Raw genomic sequence first — 22605 nt, 5'->3', positions numbered from 1 at the left:
TATAACAGCAATCTCACCCCTTACCAAATGTAAGGGGTGATCCTCTCAAACTCCATAAGCAGTATTTGAAGTGTCTAAAAATAAAAAAAGGTACAGAACACTCACACAACTCAGGAAAAACCCCACAAAGCTTACATGTACATTCATTTATAAAAGAGAAATACAACCAAGCACACATTGTTCTGTATTGTTGGATGTTGATAATGAAGATGAGAACAATTCATGCAAATGCACCTAAAGAAACATTGGAAGACTTAAAGCACTGAGATTGTTTTTTCTTCTTCTATTAACGCAGAGGAGATGTGAGCAGAAAACGTGCATGAACAGGAAAATGAGATCGGACCACAATGTAAATATTTCTGGGTATCTATTAAGATGACAAAGGAGAACTGGACAATTATTATTTAATATTTGTCCAGAGAAGCTTGATATCTTTCGGAAAAAAAAGGTATGCGTTCCACTTTCTCCACAGGCATCAAAAGTCACTCCCAACATACAGCAGATTGGAGCGAAGAAGGCACCTTAGACCCCATCATATTGTTTCGAAAAACTGTCATCATAGGAAAATAATTACATTTTGTGACACCCTCTGGGATCAATGATAAAGTGCCACTGACAATAACACATTGACGTAAATTCATCTTTTCATTCACACTGACAAATCCAAGCACGCACCTCGAACATGTCGTCTGGTAGTGTCTTCAGCTCAAAGCCCCCGTCTTCACATCTGCTCTCGCCTGCTATTGCTAAAATCTACAGTTCCTCGCCTGTCCCTGAGGTTCTGTGTGAAAACCCCCCCAAATTAGTGCAAATCTCGTACCGAGGAGCTCGTATCCGGATCTTTTTGTAGGCAGAGCACTTCCTGTAATTACCCATCGAAGTTACAAAATTGTGTCAAAGGATACTGATGGATAAAGTCCATCTGATATGACTCACCGACTTGCAGTGTTGTACTACGTCTCTGCTAGAGATCAAGAAATCTATTGGAAAGCGAACAGCGGATAACTCGTAATATTAGTGAGGACAACGAGAGGCAGAAAAAACAAACAAATCACACTTACCTTGTTATGCAATGAGTAAACAGTTTAACAGTAGTAAACCTAGTAATACTCCTACCATATGCTTCAGAAAATGTTTGAAATGCTACAAATACCACTTTCCTGTAAAATATACACAATATCCAGATGGCAAGTTAAAATGGCATCGCCCCCCCCGACACCGGACAACACCAAGGGTTTGACTTTTGTTGAGAATATAGATTTTAAAACAATTAACTTGTTTTTTAGGGCGGGTTTGTATCGGAAAACTAAACGCACATCGAGAATGTTCAGAAGGTCCGACGTCAGCAGAGGCAAGCGTACCAGTCCCGTCTCTGCAGTGCAACACACTGCTTTCGTCGGTTGTACTGACCCGCCTGTCACTCCAGCTCATTGAAAGAGAGACGAGTGCAGACAAGCTGACTTTTGTCATTAAAAGCTGATTGGAAGGTTGCGTGGACATCAAGGAAAAAGGAATCTTAGGGGCATTCGCTTTCCAGCTCTTTTAAAAACCTAGATATTTATCAAAATATATCCATCTCGGTGTGTGTGTGTGTGTGTGTGTGTGCGCTCTCCCAGAGGAGTGTGGATACGAGTCAATAATCTGTAAACTTTCGCACTGTGCAAACTGCATTGTTTTAAGGGAGGGGGGGAGGGGAGGGGAGGGGGGGTGCAGCAGGTTTAAATTTGGCAGCGCAGCAGTTGGCGGGGAGGTGACAGCTCCGTACGGTGAAAGGAGAAGGGGAGGGGCTTAGTCTAGCTGTGAAGCAGGATGGGGTCTTCTAGCTCGTGGAAGCCAGGCACCGAGCTGCTCTGACTCTCCCCGGAATCGGAATCGTAGGGCGCGTCGGGAAGCTCCGTGAAGCCCCACGCCATCTGGTCGTCCTCGAACTCGGAGCGCACCTGCACAGGCACGTCGGCGGACTCCTCCTCCTCCTCCTCATTGGAGTGGAAGTCCTGAGGGATGTAGAGCATCTCCGGGTAGTTGCGGGACACCAGGTCGCTGGTGGTGGCCAGAGACACCTTCCGAAAGGCGATGAGATGCATGTGGGAGTACTTGACGTATTTGTACCGCTTGAAGCCCAGAGACTCCACCGCAACGCGCCAACTACGCATCATGAGGGCGTGGCGGTTCTGGTGGGAGGAGTCAGGCGTGATGATGAGCAGCAGGCCGTGCAGCTCCAGCAGCTCGTGGGCCTTCTTGCAGCAGATCCATCGCTGGTAGGGTGAGGGGAAGTAGGACAGGAGCAGGGAGAAGACCACCACGTGGAACAGCTGGGCAGGCAGCGTATCGATGGGGTTGTGGAGCTGGCGGAGGAAAGCCTCGACCGCGTCGCTCGCCAGCTGGAGAGGCTGCTGGAGCTGAAGGTTGAGGAAGTCACACTTGTACACACTCTGCAGAGTAGAAAACAGGCAAAAGGTGACCTTGTGAGTCCTCGGCTGCCTTGCTATTGCTCCAGACAGGAACCCCATGCGTTTTAAGAGCGTATTCATAAGAAAAACAAAGTAAGCATCCGTACCTCCACTGCTGGCACTATGTCGATCCCAACTGTGAGGAATTCATCAAACTTCAAGAAAGGGTTGAAGCAGCTTCCCACATCAAGAAGGCGCATTTTCCCCAGATTACAAATGGAACTACAACACAAAAGTGGGAAAAGTGTCAGGGTCAAACCAACGTAACTTATGTCATCCAACAGTGTCTCTTTGTCCTGTAACACACACACACACACACACGTATATTATATATATTTCTTCAAACAAACTAAAAAAACACACATGTAAAGGCCCAATAATATTATGTTGTGTTAATATTAAAGGAATATATATATATATATATATATATATGTATGTTAAACCCCTGATAGAGGGAGAGGTTCACACATATGAGAATGCTTTCTATAAGAAACGAGAGAAAAGCAAACATTATTTTCTGATCTATAAAGGACTAATGGAGGTACGGCAGCTCCGGTCCTGGGTAATGGGGGCCTTTGGCGGCTCGGTTTACCTGGGGATGGTGCCGTGCGGTGGGGCACACACAGAATCTGCGGTCAGACCCACGGTAAGCGCGGCACTTTTCTCATCCTTTTCTACCATCCTTTTCATCCCGCCATGCAAAAAATATTCTTGACAGACACTGTGAAGGTAGAATTAAAAAACACTGCTCAAACATCACTGCCAAAGTGACAGCGACATGTTGGAAGAACTGCAGTGAGCCGTTACCTGCGACACCATTCGATGCGTCCCTCTCCTTCGCACTTCTTGGTCCAGTGGTTGTCGGCCAGATTCTTCATGGCGAGGGCGTACTCGCTCAACGTCTGCTCATCGCTACAGTGCTCACGCCAGATCTTCTCAAAATCACCCACTGTGGGAAAAAAAAGGTTGAAAAGACGGCAAATTGATCTTTAAGAGTCAAATGAGACTTTAAAAGCGATCTCAGGCCTGTTTTTATCTCCGGTTAGTCTGACACGTCCATCCGCAGAAAGTGACAGAAAACATTCACACTTTACTTCCCCTTTAGCACCAAAACATGCTGAGAAAAAGCCTGAGCCACATTAACTGCTGATACATCGCCTGCAAACTCACTCGTCTGCCACATCACAAGTGGAATTGCGCCTCCAAAAATCCAGTTAGAATAAAGTCCAGTTTCCCTTCAGCATATCTTCACGGTTTACAGCCTGGAGCAAAGGCAAACTCGCTGATAAGGGAGCAATCCCGTGACCACAGGAAAAAAAACTGATTCCGATTTACAGAAATGAAAAGGACAACAAGCGGAGCGTCGGTAAACAGCCGCGCTGACCGCCGGGATTCTATGCCGAGCTTACCAGATCACGCTTTACTTATTAAGCACTCATGAGGTCTGCTAGCGGGAGGACATGTTGGAGTAAACAACTACTGTCATTCATTTGTCAAACATCCTTTAAGAACCATTAATTGTGGTTGTGTAGTTTCTCAAGTGAAAAGTAGGACAAATCTAAAATAAATCACGGCGAAATGTGACCTCTTTATGCATTTATTTATGTAACTGAAGGTAGAGAATGTGGCAACATTTGTCACAGCACAAACAATTCTTACTGAAAATAGTTTGTGCACAATGGATTGTTTTAAACTGGTACAAGAGTTCCCTTTTCACTGCTTGCAGGATGATTTGAGGATTAAAAAAATCTGATGCAAATTTTCAATTCAGAGGCAGTTAAATGACACAAACCAGCCTGACTTGTCTTTTGGTGTGTGTGTATGTGTGTGTGTGTGTGTGTGTGTGTGTGTGTGTGTCTCCGTCTCCATTGGACATGCATTTTGAGTGAGAGTCAACAGCAGCACAAACCCCCCAGTGTGGTCGGCATCGTTCCAAGTGTCTCTTGGTTTTACATCCAGGACACTTCAGCCTGCAAACAGCTTCAGCTCCCAGCTGGCGGCTGAAGTGGAACTTGAGGAAATCCAAAACCGTTACAGAAAAAGTCACCGGATCACAAGCAAAGGAAGGAACGAAGCTGCAATTTGGTTTGCATGTTGTATCCGGTGTAAAAACATTCGGTTGTTGTGGGCTTGCTCTGAGCGAAGAAAGATGAGGTGACCCCCCCCTTGGAGGAACATTTGAATGAGACATTTTTACAGAAACATTTGCCTTTCTTGTACTTCCCCAAAACACAAAAGCAGAAGTGAGAAATGACAAATATGTCTGTAAAAATAAAACGTAAACACTGGATTATATAAGCAATCTTTGATTTACCTTCAACTTTTGCGTTTTCAAGTAAAAAAAACCCGCCAATACTCAGAATTAAAGCTCATTCGGCTAAACATTTATCACAAATGTTGTTCAGTCCACAGATCTAGAATTTAATGTCCCAGCAAATAGCAGATCTCACTGGTAACCAACTGGTTTCACGAGTAGTGACTTGAGTTAACCCAATAAACCGCCTCGGTTAAAGGCCTCGCTTTGCAGCCCGGGGTCCTTCCTCCATAACCGCTAACGGAGCTTACCGGCGAGACCGGCGACTTCTCTCAGCCGGAATTACAGTTAACGGAAAGTATTTTGCGCTAACGTTCGCCCGGGGGGGAGAGAGGGGGAGGGAGAGAGAGAGAGAGAGAGAGAGAGAGGCCCACGGAGGCTGCTCACCCTCTCTGTATTTCCTGCGCAGTTTTCTGTGGACGTTCTTAACGACCCCCGACAGCTTCTCCTGCTCCCCTTTGCACGCCACATCGTCTGGAATCGGCACGTAGAAGAGCTCCGTGTGGTTTTCCGTCTCGCCCGTCTCGACATTGTCCCGGAGGTCCATAGCAGCGCGCGCGGACGACGTTGCCCTCTCGCCAGTTGCTTCCCCTATTTTTTCCCCCAGCTGAAAAACCTGTGCAAAGCCGACCCGGCAAACCGGTGGACGGGCCAACAACACGCAAGCGGATTGGTTGTGTTTGACAGGCGTGCTTGAGAACTGACAGTCCATCGACCAATCACAGACCCGGAAAGCTACCTGTGACCATAGATATATATATATAAAGGCTAGATGTCTCGTCCGCACATGGCAGCCGTCTTGCTACACCTAGAACATTGTGTTGATTGTTATACATGTACTTTTTAAATAACCATAACTTAAAACGGTTTGGTTTGTTATAAACATAACTACATATCTTTATAACAAACCAAACCGTTTAAAATTGAGCAAATTATTATTATTTAATGTACATGTACCACTACCAACACAATGTTACGGATTATCAAGCTCAGTGTAGGAAGATGGCCGCCGCGTGCGGACGTCTAGCCTTTATATATATATCGATGCCTGTGACCGCGTGCATCCCGTGGAGCGTTTAAGTGTTACTCGTAAATTCTAAAACTAACCAAGCGATTGCCATAATACATGGTTGTTTCTGTTCAATATAATCTCATAATATATTGAACAAAATGAATGTTAAACAGCTTATTTCTTTGTCTTACAATATAAATACTGGTTGAAATGTTATATAATATATATAACGAATCAGGAACATTTATTGCCAAAATATGTTAAACATACAAGGAATTTGAATCAGACAGGTTAAAGCTGTCGGCTTTAACCAACATGCTCTGATGACACTGGGTTTGCTGCAAGGGCAACAACTATCACTTCAGTCCAGAGAAAAAATCAAAGATATATATGATGTTATCAACTCTCAAATATCAGTTCATTGTGAAAGGATAAGTGCACAGAAAGCTTTCCCTTGAATGCTATACTGTAACTAGAATTCGGAGGAATGTACATTTACCAGCCAGTGCGTCTCACTTTTCAAAACTGTTTCTTTTTGGTGCTAAAAACGTTTCCTCCAGCTGTGGAATCCGCTTGCATGTTCAACACTGCAGCTGTGCTCAGTTCAAAACTAAGCCAGAGCTAAAACAGGGAGCAGGAGTCGCTACAAGGGACCTGATTTATTACAATCTTCCTTCGTACTCGTGCTCAGGGTTTTGTCCTTTCTTTGCCAACTCTCCCAGAGAAAGAAAATGACGTCATGATAATAAGGAAAGAAACATTGACTGCTACACTTTTCCTTCATCTATTTGTACATTTGTTGGTGAAAATACAGGTTGATACCCCTGAAGTTTAGCTGATTTGTTGTTTGATTGATTGATTTGTTGAATGTTGTTTACCACAATTGCTGTGATTTTGTGAGCTATTTGAAGATATAAATTAGTATAATTAGTTAACGCAGAGCAGACAAAAATATCTCAAAGTACACAGGATATATTACCGTGACATTTTATTCAGACATTCACCGTCCCTTAAAGACGGACCCGAAGACCTTGGTGAACGCATGACTTTTGGACTAAGAACAAACGTGTGGTTCAAATTTGTGGTTTCTAGTATAATGTTCTAGTATAATGTTGGATGGAACCCATGAAAGCTTTTCGTATTCATATCATGTGTTCATGGTCAATTTGTTAATGACCTTCTCATCATCTTCAGCTGTACTCTTTAATGCCAACACGGCAAACTAGGATACTGTGACGCTCTGAATACTAGTGCTGGGAACACTAATAAAAACTATTGTCCTCATTGAATTATTGATCTTGGAGAATGTGTTTATTTCATATTCATGTTAATTATTAATGTCAGTGTGAGCAGCCTGTTGTCTGAGACGACAGCAAAGAATAAAGTGAAATGGTTCATACTCTTGACAACAGAGAGTCAGCAACCTCCCGCAGGGAATATACAGCATTTATTCTGATAGGTGTCATATTTAGCTTGAACTAATGCCAATTGTCTTTTCTTCTCATCCTGTTACGTTTTTATCTCCAGATGAAGGACAGTATGAAATGATGGTACAGTTTAATCCAACCTATTCTGTTGTTTTTGTTGTTGCCTCTCTTCTTGACAGTAGAGCCAAACCACGGATACCAAGTAGAGCCCCAAACAAGCAAGGAAATCATAACGGTAGGCCACGACAAAAAATACCACCAACAAGGTGACCAATAACAAGATTTTTGAGATCTCGCTGCAGGAAAAAGCCTCTTTCCGCCGTGAAACCTTCGTGTCGGTGTCCTCCTGTCCTCTTGACGTCGGCGGAGCTGCAGCTGTGGGACGGACGTGTGCTGTCTCCTCGTCCTCACGGAGGCAGCCGGGGTGTTGTTCTTCATCCTGACACTCACTGATGGACGGCATTGGCGGAAGTTTGCCTCTGCTCACAGGGGGCCGTGACTTGCCCTCACCGAAACCTGCGTCCTTGTTCCTGTCCGCCTGGGCCCCGCTGTGCACGGCCCTGAGGCAGTGCATGTACAACTCCACCTCGTCGTCTGAGTCGGACTCTGCTGAGGCGCTCTCGCGGCTTGTTGGATCGTTTTCAGGTTCACCTGTAGAAAGGAACCAAGCGGCGGATTCCTTCTCCGCCCCCACGGCTCTTTGTAGTGTTGCTTTTGTGAAAAAGTAATAATCGTCCTCTTTGCAGAGATGCGTTTCACTTGAGATGTGTTGGGTGTCAATTCCTGCCGAGTCCTGGACATTGTTCACCAAAGCAGATAAAGCATCGCCGACCTTGTTTTGTGTGACGTCTGAGGAGGCTTCAGAGCAGTGCTCTTCATTCTGCCCGTCCTCCATCGTCCCGCCCTTTGACTCTGCATCGATCATCTCTGACTCTTCTGTTTCAACAACAAACCTCTCCCCGCTGTGATGTGGATTATCTTCTTCTAGGTGTACCTCTCTTGGTTTTACCTGATCCTCCCACCCCAAACCTGCCTGGTCATCATCGCTCAGATGTACTTCCATCCCTTCCTCCTCTTTGTTTCGGACATTTTTCCTTTCAATATCAAACTCTTGTTTCTCTCTTCTCTCCTCTTTAATCTCCTCAGTTAGATCTTTTTCTCCAGCTTCATTAGGGGCTTTGCTATATTGGAATTCTTTTGCAACTTCTTCCGCACCTTTTCGGGCCTTCGTTTCCCCACTTTGTTCGCCATTCGTCTCTGAAACATCTGCTTCCTCGGCCTCGTTATATTTCTGTCTCGCAGCTTTAATTTCCTCAAAAATGATTTCCTCTTCTACCGTCTCTGCGGTATCTTTTTTTTCAATTGCTGTTGTTCTCCCTGCATCCTCTAACTGTCCGTGGTCGTTCGCCACTGCCTCTTCATCTGTTAATATGTTTTTCTCCTCTTCTTCAACCATAGCTTCCCAGTTCACGCCAGCCAGTTCCTCCTGTTTCGAGTCCATTTCATGATGCTCTGCGCTTTGAGCGTCCTCACTTGTGAGCTCCACAAACACGTGATTGTTACCAATTAAAGAAGAACCGCAGCTCATCTGCGTCTCTTCAGTATCTGAATTATGCGTGTGTTTAGGGCTGAAACCATGTGAAGCTTTAATGGCTTCACCCTCCTGTGAGCGGGCAGCGGTTGGTGGTGCAGCTTCTGTCTCGCAGGCGTCATCCTCTGCGTTGGCGTCGCTGTGGTCTGCTCCGCTGGCCTGCCGCTGCGTCTCGCCGCCAACGCGCTCTGACACGCTCTCAGAAGGTTGAGGTGCCATAAATGCTGACGTGGCTTCTCGTGTTTCACGTGTCTCAGCAGGCTTTCGTGGACTCCAGGAATCTAGAGCTACAACCTTCGCGGCGTGAGAATGTACCTCAGATGTGTTTGTCTGTATCTGGTCGTAGTGGAAAACGTGATCTGGATGCCGCACAGTTTCTTTGTGGTCCGTGATGTTGTTTGCCGTCACGCTTAAACTCCGTTCTTCTTGTTCCAGTGGCGGACGATTTGGAACTAAACATTCTGGGTTTGAATGTTGACTCTGAGTGTCTTGTCCTTGGGGACCTTTTGCACCTGTATGGACCTGTCCTCTCTCAGTGTGACGGGGACTCGAGTCTTCAGGGTGCAACGTGGACTGAACTGGATTTTTATTACCTACTCGGCCAAACATCTGATGATACAACGGAGCCACCACGGTTCCAAATGAGAAGCTGTTGGTCTGCCTGTCTGCGCTTTCTCTCCTCTCTTCTGGTGGAGCTTTCTGACTCTTTTCCTCGGCTGTTGAGACCGACTCGTCGATATCTTGGCATTCTGCAGCCGCAGGCTTCTCAGCCAAACGGATGCTCGGACATTTCTCAGTGTCGCACGCCGGTGACTTGTCACGGAGAACGATGAGTTTGTCGCTCCCCTCAGGAAGCGTCTCCTGCTCTGGGGTTTCTTCTTGAGCTGCCTTTTGGTTTTCCTCGTCTCTTTCAGTGTCATCCGATCCTACACGTCTCTGAGAAAAGTAGTCCCTCACCCGCGCCATCCGTGCAGCCTTTCTGCTTCTTCTTTGGCTGCAGGTCTGTCAATCAACAACAGGGATGCGTCTCAGTTTGCTCACACTGTAGCTGCTGTTTTAAGAAGAGTCAGACAGAAACGTGCTGGGATAAAATAATATCCATAATACAAACTGAATCATGGTTGAGACGGTGTTAAAATAGCCTGCGCGACGTAATCGAGCGCAAACAGGACGCACTGTGTGTCCTTTAGCTGAACGTTATGTCACGCTGGTGTCACTGAGTCATCTGATATTCTCTCCCAAAGTTTGCTGTTCCTTCTGTACCTCAGAGACATATCGTGTTGTCTTTAGGCTAGCTTTGCTAGCTGTGATATTTATATCTGGGCGAGGAAGTCGCAAGACAACTCATAAAATGTTTCAGTAAACTACTGATACTCACAAGAAAAAGGGAAATATTTGTGTTTTTATTTGTACTCGCCAGTAATTTCTGTCGATCCTCCTCTGAAAACGCTGACGGCCCATCAGAGGTTTTCTCGGCCTTCAGAGAGTCAACGTTCGCTCCATCATCTGGCACATCTGGAGAAAAGAGAGATTTCAAAACCCTCTTTCTAAGTTCCACAATTACTTTCTTAATTTCACAATCAGCAGAGTGAATATTCACCCGTTGAGGATGCTTCCATTTCAGCAGTATCTCCTCCAGTGGAAAAGCTCCGACTGTGAATCAATGAATTGTGATACGTCAGACTTTTATGGGGCCGTCGGTAATTACCAAACCCCCCACGGGAGCCACGTTGACACCCTGCAATCCTTTTGGAAAAAAACCTACCAGTACATATTGGATTTTTAAAGACCTTTGTGTGTTCTCCTGCCACAAACAGCTGCTCATCCCCTGAACCTCGAGCTACATTCGGTAACAGTTTCATCCAACCACTATTGGAATGCTTGATGTACATTGTAATACATCAAACGTATCTAACAAAGCTTCTAAATACGGATTAGTGAAAGTTTACATCCTCACCCGACGGTCTTCAGACAACTTTTCGTTTCGTTCCTGTCTCTCGCTCTCCGGTGACAGAACAGCACGTAGTTGCGGCCGTTGTTGTTTGCCCAGAAGGTGCCCGACGGCGTCTCGTATCTCAGGCAAAAGTCAACTCTGGCGCCCTGCTGTCCGAGCGGCGGCACAACGGGGAGCTTAAACGAGAAACGGTCCGTGGCACCGTCACTGGAAGCGGGGACGTACTCCGCCAGCAGGTCAAAGTGGCTGGACCAGGCGTCCAAAGTGGTCCGGATGTATACGGCTTTATTGAAGGAGATGTTGAGGACGCGGATCACTCCTTTCAGTACCGTGGTCCCGGGAAGTAACTCGATGGTCTCCAGTTCAATCTTCTGCTCCTGGACTCTTAGGAACAGCTCCTCGGGAGACAACGGAAGGCAGAAAGTGAGAGGAGACAGGAAGTACACCTCTCCATCGCTACCGTGGCCCTCAGAGGAGTCATATGCTGGCAGCTTGGGTCCATTCCAAGTCTCAAACTCCTTCACGTGCACCAAAGTGAGGCCCTTGGCGTCTGCAAAGGACACTCTCCTGGAGCCGGACGGGGGCGGCCCGGGCTCCCAGTCCTCGTCGCTGTCAGAGCTCCTTCTGCGAGGAAGGGGAGAGGATTTGGGCCTGATGCCGATCACCACCTCACACTCATCGTCGTCCACTTCCAGGGAGCCGAGGCCCGGCACTCCTAAGAGGTTGGAGGCCCCGGAAGGTCTCGGTCGTCCCACAAACTCCATGCGGCGCTCCGTAGGAGAGTCAGCGGGAAGTGAAGCGCAGTGCGTCTGCTTCTGGCAACTGACATTCAACATGACTTAACAGATGGAGTCCAGTTACAGAGGACATTGTTGCAAGGCCCAACGCTATAAATAGGCCAGGGGGGCTTTAACTATGTACAGCAGTCTTAACTCAGGAAGGCAAAATACCTTCCCTTTGCCTCTTTGAGGAAGAGGAAGTTTGTGTTTTATGATCAAAGAGTAATAAGTAATAAGTGGTTCTCATGTAACTGTAACGTCTCCCTGTAATGCTGTTTGTAAAACAAGGAACATGTTTATCACGGCACATATTTGTGTTTTCTTGCTTTTGGCAAACAATGTGTCACATGACGGAACAAAATCCTTCCCACTGACCAAGTCCTGACTCCCCAAAATACCTTTAAAAAGCTGATAGAAAAAAGAAGCATGAGCTCATTCTGTTTTCTGCACATCCAGATTGATCCTGTGTTGATCTCACGGCTGTGACAGAGTAAGAGCGTTGTGTCTCAACCCCTTGAACTGATTATGAACATATAACGGCTGTCTGGAAGGAAATAGTGACCAGCAACAGGAATGAAGCGGACTGCCAGAATATGTGGGGTTGGAAATCTATCATATTCCTGCAGTGAATAAATGAACCAGAGAGAGGACAAATAACTCAACATCGCTCGGATTCTTCAGAGAGCAGCAGAGAAACGCAAGCAGCTCCTTCTCACGGCCCCCACTCTCCTACATCGCATTGATGCCAAAGTCCTCCTGTCCTCCCCGTCCAAGAAACTCAAGCTGGCGTCCATCTACAGAGCCAAGGAGGAGCGCTTTCCTCACCTCAGGAGGCGCCGTCCGGGCTGGAGGAACAGCGTGCGCCACAACCTGTCCGTGAACGCCTTGTGAAGGTGAGCTGCTGCCGGGGCGGTCGGGGCCATTACTGGGGTGTCCACTGTGTCCACAAGCTCACCTGAGAGGCTTCCAGCAGGGGGACTCCAGGCGGCACAAAGCCCGGGGGAGGAGGGAGACGCAGAGAGGCGTCCAGGCCGCGAGGAGGCCGGCTGCTTCCCGGGAAGGTTCTGTGATGGCAGATGTTTGTGTCGGGTGGAGCCACAATGCCCCATACAGGGACAGAGAAGGTATCACATGACCTCTCTGGACTGGACACCACACACAGCTCCCTTGGGTCTGCACTGCTGTGAGTCCAATGATCCGGCGCTGGCAGGAGCTCAGGTTCCCCTCCATCCGTCCAGGAGTTGATGAGACCTTTACTGTGCAAAGTCAACCTGTGGTTCCTCCCTGAGGCGCCTTAAAGACGGGAAAGGAAACACCAGGTTCTGACCACACAGGAGAAGCTGACATTCCTTTTGTCATCCAATAAAAACATTGAGGGCAAATAAATACTAATCCAGCAGGTGGCAGAAAGTTTCCATAGCAACAATATCTCCATTTCAATCATTCATTTCTATTGTGTCTAAATGTAGAGCACTAATCCACATCTAATCCACATCTACATGGTGTAAATAGCTGCACATTTAATTCCCAGCTACGGCGTGTTTTCAGACTTCTACCATGAAGAGAGAGAAACACTTAACATTGTGCGCAACAAATGAAATAAAATGACCCGTGTGTTCTTTACCTTGATGTCTCTGTCGTCCTCATGCTGCATTGTGTCCTCGCAATCTGTAACACATGTATTTGGAAAGGAAGAGCTGACATTACAGGAAGACGCGGCGGGAGTTTGAAATCATGGTGTGCTCAGAAGACGAAGGAACAACATGGAGACATGTTGTTTACACGACAGGATGCACTTTATTTATCAAGAGGCAAAAGTATTTCTTTTTAACAGATCAAATAAAAGCTCTACTGTAAATAGCTCTTTGATAACAGTTTGACAGCTGAGTTCTGTTCCTTGTTGATACATTTCTAAATAAAGTCACAGACGACTCTACTTATCTTTTTTCAAAGAGAACCATTTGTTAAGACAATAAATGATGCTTTATTTATGTCTAAGAATATCAATAAAAATAGACGAATAGAAAGAAAAACATTTCTTTCATTACAAATAGAATACGTCGTCTTTTTAATAGATGGGATTTATTGATTTTGCAAAACGTAGAGGACTTTTTTACAATTTACCGAAAAAGAGCAATGACTCCAAATGTAAAGACACGCAGCAGTTAAACCTCCACAGGATCTACAGCTCAAGCTGCTCTGGTTCATCCTTGTAATCAACGTGGCTCCTCCCCCTCAGGTAGACGCACAACGCCATCACATCTGCCAGCCGCACTTCACACTGCGTGACTCTGCCTGCTGCTCCGAATCCACGCATCAGCTTCACGGTACGTAGCTCTCACCATTCGCCCACAAATAGAGCAGGTCCAACTATTTCAGAGGTAATAGTCTGTATTGTATTGCTCTGTTGCATATGTAGCATCTTTTTTTACCTCTTAGTTTCTTCTTCATGTGCTGCATTAGTTAAAACATGCAAAAAGTTGCATTTCATTACTGCATTATTCCATATCCTGGCTCTTACGCCTGCTAACAAAGGGCCACAATACATCTACTGACTATAGCAGTGATTTGAGGAAAATAAAAGTGCAAAAAAAGGTGCAAAAGAGAATGTTCAATATATCAAATAATATTGTCTAAATGTGGACACTTTCCTTTAAGAATTCACTGTGAAACTTGTTAGTTGTGTTCTGAGATTTGGATGATTTGGAAATATAAACTATACTGAAGTATTGATGAATCTCTGTAATTCCCTGACATTTGAAGCCTTGTAAAGTTTACTGCAGTTGTGAAAAGACTTGATGTAGTTTTCTCTGTATCTCCTCAGTCAGGCAGCACGTCCGTTATCTCTGCTCTTCTGCGTCTGCGTCGCGGAGCCACGCAGGTGGAAACAGTGTCTCACAGCACATTCGGCTTGACTGTTCTCTTTTAGGACCCGAGCTGGGATGCCTGAGTCTCCTCTCGGTCCGCCGACAGCCCGTCAAACGCCGGCCAGCAGCCTTCTCAGTCACGCCGACGCGGCTGCAGGAGGGAGAGTAGCCGATGGGGAGAACTGGCCGTGTCTTCACCATAAGCAGGTATCTTCATCCACCTCCTTCTCCCCGTCAGCCTCCTCTTCATAAAAGCAATACGCGACGGCTCTTTGTTGGACGTCTTCTGACAGGACACCAAAACTCTGCTGACGGGTTCCGTGTGAGGTCCGATCCGAGACGGGAGTTTGTCCGTCCAGAGTCAGGGAGAAATAATTGTCAGACAGATGCAGGGAAAAGCGAATGAGCCGACCTGTTGTCTGCTGCTGTGATCCTTCTAACGAACACTTGGTCCTTCAGCCGGTCCGCTCGTCACTTTTCTCTTAATTAACTTCATGAACTTAACATTAAAAAGGGTCTGCTGGCACCCGTGAGCACAATCTTTAAACGTGCTGTTTTATTTGTGATTTTCTGTGATCATATGAGCCTTTGTGTGTTTAAGTGGTTTGTTGTGATGAATATTCTTTTTTCTGTTAATTTTGGCATAATCACTTTTTCTTTTTTCCCTCAAATTAAAATAACCTTTTATTTGTGCATTTAAATAATATCAGGAATCAGGGATCATGAACATTTATTGCCAAAATATGTTAGACATACGAGGACTTTGACATGGCGGTTGATGCGTAGTAAGTAAGACAATGGACGACAAGAAAACGGCATGTTGAATTTACAAATTTACAATTTAACTCTAGAAAATAAAATATGAGGCTATGGGCTGGGGGGATATGGAATAGACAAATTAAAAATAAAAGCGATAACCGTACTACACACTGTAAGTGAAAGTGACATGCGGGGTGTGAAGGGAGTGACCGGTGGTGCTGCACATGGAGCATGCTGCTTGTTCCACCACCACTTTCTCTGTCCTATTTTTCCGTATTATTTTTCTCTGGATGTTTAATTTGAAATGAGAAAATCTGAAAATGTTCACCTTTCCTCGCAGAATCATAAATGCAGATGTTACATCTGTAGTGTCAAAGTGTGAATCCGTGTGATAAATGACAGACTTCAGGTCCTTCATGCGTCCTCTTTACATCCTACAAGCCGCTGAGCCACGAGGCTTCATGCGACCTACTCACAGCTTTTACAGCAAGTGATATTTATATCTGGAAAAATATGTTCATTTAATAAGTTTCCTCCAGCAATCAATTGACGGCCTTGCTCTTGTTTCCATACAACATGTTGCATTGTGAGTGTTTTTTTTAATACATTCACGGCAATTGCTGTGTCCTCAGCGTGAACACAAAGGGAGACGTCCACTCTGTTATTTGTCCCTCAATCCGTAACAGTGCAGATCAGTTATTATTCCGGGAGTGTTTGCCTTCGTTAATACCCGTGCACTTCTATTAGGAGTCACAACAAGCGTGTCATTGTGTTGCTAATTAACTGCTCAGTCCATCTTCCATCTCATTTACGGCCAATGACACAATTCAGCATAATGGTGTTCACAAAAGGTTGACATCACTGCTTGGTAATTGGATTGAAAAGACTCCTATTGGATGCTCATTACTGTTTAACACTTGACTCCTGCCTTCCGTCTCGCTCACTTGTCCTCCAGCCTTCCCTCTGTAGACTTTGGTCCTTAATCGCTTTCTCCTTCCACTTGTGCTCAAAGGTTTTTCTGGCTATGATGCAGCAGCTGCTGTCCCCCGACCAGCTGCAGGCTGTGATCCAGCAGAAGCAACAAGCTCTTCTCCTGCAGCAGGTGCTTGTGCAACGCTCACATGGACTACTGCTTGCTCTTTTTGGGGGTTTGCAATAATGCACAAAAGTGTCCAGATTCGCATTTCTGACTTGGAATCCCCAATCAATGGGGTTATATCAGTTAGCATAGTTAGCATTAGCTGCTAACCTTCCAATTGTAGGAGCTAGACTGTACTGGTCACTAGTTTCATGGCACTAAATTGAAACAAAAAAGTACAATTAAAGGTTTTCTTGTACTCCTTTCTGCTTTTTTAAAAATGTTTTTGAGGTTCTTTGAGTTCACCGACTGCAATTGTACTTTAATCTTAGTCACCAAAAGAAAACGTGTTAAACTTCCCTAAAGAGACAGACTTGCAGAAATGTTTTACCGATGGCAACTACATTTGTACTCTTTTACATATTCTAGTCTAGTTTTGACTAGTAGTCTTTATTTTTTAACATCGTTTCAAAATGCTACATCGCTGTTTTTCCAGCAACATCTGAAAGAGTTTTACAAGAAGCAACAACAACAGATTCATCTGCAGCTGCTTCAACAAAGGTCCTGCAAGAAAGCCAAAGAGGTGAGTAGTTACCTGCGCTTGTTTGACTGGCTTTGCGCTTACTTGACATCACTATTTCAGCGTAAAAGCTCTTTTGAGTAATTTCAATAGAATTTGTCCTGAAAATTACAAAAACAATTTGAAGGTAGAGGATCCGTTAGAAAGAGATGCAACGCTGATGTGTTTGAGAAGAATGATTTACATTCACAGTCAAAGTTAATTGTGGAAGAATGCATGAACGTACGCAGTAAACGCCACTGATCCAAAAGTGTTTTCATGAAAAGTACCTGTTGTCCTCTGAGTGACGCCGTGTCCTCCATCCTGCAGCTCCCTGCGCAGCAGCTCGTCTTCCAGCAGCTCCTCCGGCTGCAGCAGCAACAGCAGCAGCTCCTCCGGCTGCAGAGACCTCGGCTGCCCCCCCCGGCCCTCGCTCCAGGTCACCTGGTTCTTCTCCCTCTGCAGCAGTGTCTGCAAAGCACCACCAAAGTGTTTGTGTCTTTAGTGTTGTCGTTTGAGGTGAAAGTTGAGTTAAGGTTGCATAAAGCCATCGGATTAGAATTTAGTCACCGAGGCCTCTTTCTTGATGATCTTTTCACGCTTTGTCACATAAATGCAATAAACTCGAAAGCGACGACAATGAAAGTGAAACCTGAGAGTAAAAGTTGATCCTCACTCGTTTTCAAGCTGTGATAATTATTCCTGAGTTACAGTGGGAAGGTGACACGAGGTCACGAGAAAGCGCTGAGCCCCGAAGCTTCATTCTACACTGACTTATTTTAAATAGCAGTTTAAGCTGAGCATCATTTGTAGACGCTACATGTTCATTGTACTGTGTGTTGCTTTAACGTTGCAGCTGGTTTCGGCTCTGCAGAGACGTGGAAAGAGCTCACGACTGAAGACAAAGACGCACCGAAGAGCCATTGGGAGCCTTCCGGTCCCGACCTGGGGAGGCCGAGCGGAGACCAGCGGTCGCCGTCTCCTCGCCGGGCGACGCGGTACGATCCGGGTGTTGGTGCTGTGAGCTGCTAGTGAGAAGCGAGACGACGGCGCTTCTTCCCAAACACCAAAGGCTTGTCATTCTTCCTCTCAAGGAGCGAGAAGCTGTTGGCTTTGTTTTTGCAGCAGAGACTAATTCCCCTCGGGACCGTCGTGTTTTATCTTGTTTGTTTGCTTCACGTTGCTCCACCTTAAGTGGGTGAAGCAAAGAAAAAGTTTACATGAATACACGTCCCAAAATCAAAAGTAAATAGTTTGTTTTCCACTTGCTCCCCTGCACCTCTCTCTGTCATTTTCTGCCAGCTGAGAAAGAAGGAAAGTGCTTTTCTATTTGTTTTACTTCTGCTTTGTTGCTGTGGTTTTGAATCATGACAATACTTTGACTGCAGCGCTGTCAAAGAGGAGTGCGGCGCCACGCGCGCTCTCTACGCTCACGGAGTGTGTAATTGGCCCGGATGTGAGTCGGCGTGTGAAACCCTCAGCCAGTTCCTCAGGTAGGTTTTAATCCCAAAGTCCTACTGACTCCTTCCACCTTTGTCTTTAGGATTCAAAGGAGTTTCAATTCTTTTATTGTCAAGTTCCACTTTAAGCTTGAATAGCGGCATTGTTGCAGTTTACCATTACATTCATGTACCAGAGTTCTGAAACATGGGAAACACAATCACAGTTACAGATGAGCTACTTTTCGTCCACTTCCCTCCAGTTTGTCAAGTTGTCAATTCGTATTTTGTACGACATTAGCAGAAAATGATGTTTTTTACCTGAGCCATCATCGCTGAGATTAAATGTAATTTAGAAATACAGGAATCTGGATTTAAAAATGTATTTCTTTTAGCCCAATATTTGAGAATGCTGGAGACACATTTCTTTAGTGAAGATGACTTTTCTTTTCTCGGGATTTATCTTTTAGATCAACTGATGCTTGTCTCAGGCACTTAAAAGTACGGATAAGGCACGACAAGCACAACCTGCGGCTAAAAAGTCACACGGATTACAATTACAATCTATTTCAAGGGTGAATAAGAGACAATAAAAACAAATAGATGGAATAGAAACCTCTCAAAGCACTCGAGAATCCTTCATGCCACCTTGATGCATATTTCAAGTATGCTTCAAACATTCTGCACTTTTATAGCTCATGAAATTCCATTTCTTTCCAGAAATATTTTGATAGATTTTGACACGTTTCTCGCTGTAGCTGCTGTGCATTCAAGCTGACGTTAATTATCTCTGCAAAGCTCCACCCTTTTTAGAAGTATTTGATGCTGAATAGACAGATTTTCAGTATGGCTTTAACGCCCCCCCGCTGTGTGGTTCAGGCACATGAGCGGCGAGCACACCCTGGATGACAGAAGCACGGCGCAGTGCCGAGTCCAGACGCAGGTGGTCCAGCAGCTCGGGCTGCAGGTGAGTGCAGGAAAGGGAGCGAGATGCTGGGGGGAGAAATATACGCCGCCTCCTCCCTCTTGTTTGACACTCGAAGGTCGAAGCGTTTCAGCGATCCGCGTTCACTGATTCTCATTTCTTTTCCCAGCTCGGCAAAGAACGGGAGCGTCTGCGGGCGATGATGGATCACCTGCACCTGCCACCTCTGGAGTCTCAGTCGATCTCTGCACCTCTGCAGCCGCCACAATCAGAACCGGCCAGTCTTCAGGTAGACGGGACACAGGTGCATCGACAGCTGTGTGAGCAACACAGAAGGAGTGAATGAGGGACACAGAAAAACTGCCAGATTACATCACAGATGCCTCTTTCATTTTGGGCCTTTTTGTTCAGATGTGGTTCTTGTTTGGTGTGAGTGCTTCCCAGCTGTTGGCCCAGATGGCTGTTGCTCATAATGTGGAAGCTAATCAGATGTTAATCTAGCAAATATTGCACGATAATCAAAACACCCACCAAACAATTTCACCCTATAATTAACAATAATTGTCTTCCTTCCTCTTGCGAAATAAGTGGAATCACCTCCGAGGAGGCGAATCAAATCGCTCCGTTACACCCTGTTGTTTTTTACCCCCCTCCCTCCCCTCCGCCCTCAGCTCGGCTCCGTCCTGCCCCCCCCGCGTCCATCGGACTCGGCCCGGGTGTCCCCGTCCCCGGTGTGCGGAGGACAGTCCCCCGGTCACAGGGCCGCACGACGTCGCCATCACCCTTTGGTCTACTCGCTGTCCTCAGGTGTGTGTGTGTGCGCGTGTGTGTGTGTGTGCGTGTGTGTGTGCGTGTGTGCGTGTGTGCGTGTGTGCGTGTGTGTGTGCGTGTGTGCGTGTGTGCGTGTGTGCGTGTGTGCGTGTGTGTGTGTGCGTGTGTGTGTGTGTGTGTGTGCGTGTGTGCGTGTGTGTGTGTGCGTGTGTGTGTGTGTGTGTGTGTGTGTGCGTGTGTGTGTGTGCGTGTGTGTGTGTGTGTGTGCGTGTGTGTGTGTGTGTGTGTGTGTGTGTGCGTGTGTGTGTGTGCGTGCGTGTGTGTGACGTCCTTCACTCACCGCGGTGGTCTCGTTTCAGAGGATGAACACGAGCTTTACAAGACCACCGACATCAGACCACCTTTCACCTACGCGACCCTCATCAGACAGGTGACGTCACTTCACGTCTTTGTATTATTTAAACTCCTTTTTTCTAACAAGTTATTCTTAGTTTGTTTTCACGTTTTGGATCGTTGGTCCTCAGAATGTGAAAAGGAGAAAAACAACAGCTCGACGTTCTGTAAAGGCAGTTTATTCATAGAATAATTCAAAAGACTCGTAATAGTTCATTTGATTATTATTATTATTACGATTATTGTCTGCAGGCAATAATGGAAACATCCGACCTGCAACTAACACTCAACGAGATCTACAACTGGTTCACACGGACGTTTGCTTATTTCAGACGCAACGCGGCCACTTGGAAGGTAACCCCCCCTCCACCCCCCTTCACCCCCCTACCCCCCCCCACTATTAACTGTCATCCCGTGTCAGTAACGTCTCCTCTGCTGTCACTCCGGGTCAGAACGCGGTGCGTCACAACCTGAGCCTGCACAAGTGTTTTGTGCGCGTGGAGAACGTGAAAGGCGCCGTGTGGACGGTGGACGAGGTGGAGTACCAGAGGAGGAGATCCCAGAGGGTCACCGGGTACGAGCCAACAGCTGCTTCACCAATACAGCAAGAGTCTTGCTATAAAATAGCAAAACATTGTATTTGGTTGAAGATACTAAAATGTTAAAATATAGAATCGTATAACATTAAACGTAAATGATTAAACGTAAATGTTTTTTCTTATGAAATCATTTTAGCATATCTATGATCATACAAGGTTACATGTACAACAATAAATAATTACAGATGTTTGTTTCATAATAAATGGTGACTTTTATTAAGAATTCAACCGTTTGGCAAATTTTAGGAAATTATTTTCACCCTTTTTCGTCTTGGTTCTTTGTATAATTCTGTTGAATAAAAGCTTGTGAGCTGTAATATGCTGACATGAATGAAAGATCGTCTCTAGTGAAGCCACGTTCCTGTACAATAAGATCTGAAGTACAAAATGTGCTCCACCAAATAGTTATTAATGAGTGTCAGTAGATGAATGATACATGTGACTGGTGACAGTTTCAAGGTTCTAGTTGGAGGCTCTTCAACTGTTCTTCATGCAAGTGAATTATTTGACATCATAAGTGACCTTGCCTCTAACTATTGCTGTTTTCCACATTGTGGCTTCTTTAATATTTGCATGCTATTGATTTGCCTGCAGAGAATCACACATGGGCTGCGTCCGTTTGTACATTTCCACAGGAGTCCGACGCTGATGAACAACGTCTCCTCCAACCTGGACTTGGGGACCATCCGGCCGAGCGGCAGCCGACAGCGACTAGAGGAGCTGGAGCCCCTCGAGCCACTTTCTTCTTCTTGTTTGCAGACGTCGGTACCGGGAGGACCGGAGAGCGCTGATGGAAGTCAAATACAGGAGAGCAATGCGACGAGCAGCCGCAGGAAAGCAAACTTCTCCCCAGCGTGAGTCCGCCAGCGAGATCCGCCTCATGCAAACTCCAAAAGGCTTCGTTTTCCCTCCCGTTGAAGGTCCCTTTTGGAGCAAAGGACCAAGAGCGTTTGTTTGACCTTCTTCTTCTTCGTCTACATCTGTATTTGATCGAAAACACATAAAAACCGACATAATCCTAATGGTGTTCATTATGTTTCATATATTCATACATATGACAAATGATTTTGTCTGAAAAAACATTCGACTTGAAAGAAAAAGTACAATGTTACACGTGTAGTTTTTCCATTGATGGTGATCTTCTTTTATTTTAGAAATTAGATTTAGAAGAAACTTTAAAGCTACAGTTCAAAGATGTGATAAAAGGATTTGTTACAATAATTAGGACATAGTTTGTATTTAAAACCCTACAGTTGCTCTCATGTGAACCATCCATATGAAAAAGTCCAAGAAAATATATCGAGGCGAACTCAAAGTCACATTGGACACCTTAAAACAAGAGCTGCAATCGGAGTTTGGAGGAAATGGAACTTTTCCAAAGGACAAAGCAGAGACACATTTGTTCTGATATGAATGAACGTGTTCACGTAGTAAAGTGAACGTTACGTGTGTGACTTCTCTCTGTTGTCCGTTTCTTAAGAAGTAAATACATCTTGTGTGTTTCTTGTATCTGTTTCTGAAAATAATGTATTGAATACGACTTGTTTCCACTGAAATAAAGAAGTCACACATTTATAACATTTTGAGTATTTACAATAGATGCTGTGCTCATACAAATATCTGTATTTATAAAACATGTCAGTAATTATTTGTGTCTGATTGCAATAGAATAAATGTATGTAGATGGG

General features: G+C 45.4%; 4 protein-coding genes across 5 annotated transcripts; 2 read left to right on the top strand and 2 right to left on the bottom strand.

Annotated features, from left to right (window-relative positions):
- Positions 1-131: 131 nt before the first annotated feature.
- On the bottom strand, positions 132-7057 carry samtor (S-adenosylmethionine sensor upstream of mTORC1). Its single transcript, XM_040162117.2, has 5 exons — positions 5152-7057; positions 3258-3399; positions 3043-3171; positions 2558-2672; positions 132-2432 (listed from the first exon to the last, which is right to left on the bottom strand). The coding sequence occupies exons 1-5, from the start codon at positions 5474-5476 to the stop codon at positions 1794-1796; spliced, it is 1350 nt and encodes a 449-aa protein (XP_040018051.2). The 5' UTR covers positions 5477-7057; the 3' UTR covers positions 132-1793.
- A 149-nt stretch (positions 7058-7206) lies between these two features.
- Positions 7207-11692, bottom strand: ppp1r3ab (protein phosphatase 1, regulatory subunit 3Ab). The gene is made up of 4 exons (XM_040162112.2): positions 10752-11692; positions 10395-10447; positions 10212-10309; positions 7207-9796 (listed from the first exon to the last, which is right to left on the bottom strand). Exons 1-4 carry the CDS (start codon positions 11582-11584, stop codon positions 7334-7336), a joined length of 3447 nt encoding a protein of 1148 aa, XP_040018046.2. The 5' UTR covers positions 11585-11692; the 3' UTR covers positions 7207-7333.
- Positions 11693-13763: 2071 nt separating this feature from the next.
- On the top strand, positions 13764-17944 carry LOC144383752 (uncharacterized). 2 transcript variants are annotated; one of them, XM_078082947.1, is made up of 6 exons: positions 13764-13854; positions 14457-14601; positions 16166-16255; positions 16728-16814; positions 17121-17229; positions 17647-17944. In XM_078082947.1, exons 2-6 carry the CDS (start codon positions 14470-14472, stop codon positions 17820-17822), a joined length of 594 nt encoding a protein of 197 aa, XP_077939073.1. In that variant the 5' UTR covers positions 13764-13854; positions 14457-14469; the 3' UTR covers positions 17823-17944. The 2 variants fall into 2 exon arrangements, with proteins under 2 accessions (XP_077939073.1, XP_077939072.1); XM_078082946.1 differs by lacking the exon at positions 17647-17944 and having other exon boundaries at positions 17121-17597.
- Positions 17945-18154: 210 nt separating this feature from the next.
- On the top strand, positions 18155-22605 carry LOC120808869 (forkhead box protein P2-like). The gene is made up of 8 exons (XM_078082945.1): positions 18155-18283; positions 19109-19196; positions 19324-19443; positions 19826-19961; positions 20285-20355; positions 20571-20672; positions 20771-20892; positions 21553-22605. The coding sequence occupies exons 2-8, from the start codon at positions 19113-19115 to the stop codon at positions 21773-21775; spliced, it is 858 nt and encodes a 285-aa protein (XP_077939071.1). The 5' UTR covers positions 18155-18283; positions 19109-19112; the 3' UTR covers positions 21776-22605.

Source organism: Gasterosteus aculeatus, chromosome X (genome assembly GCF_964276395.1).
Source record: "Gasterosteus aculeatus chromosome X, fGasAcu3.hap1.1, whole genome shotgun sequence".
Taxonomy (NCBI): domain Eukaryota; kingdom Metazoa; phylum Chordata; class Actinopteri; order Perciformes; family Gasterosteidae; genus Gasterosteus; species Gasterosteus aculeatus.
The sequence above is the reverse complement of the archived record's forward strand: the minus strand, read 5'-3'. Positions and strand labels throughout refer to the sequence as shown.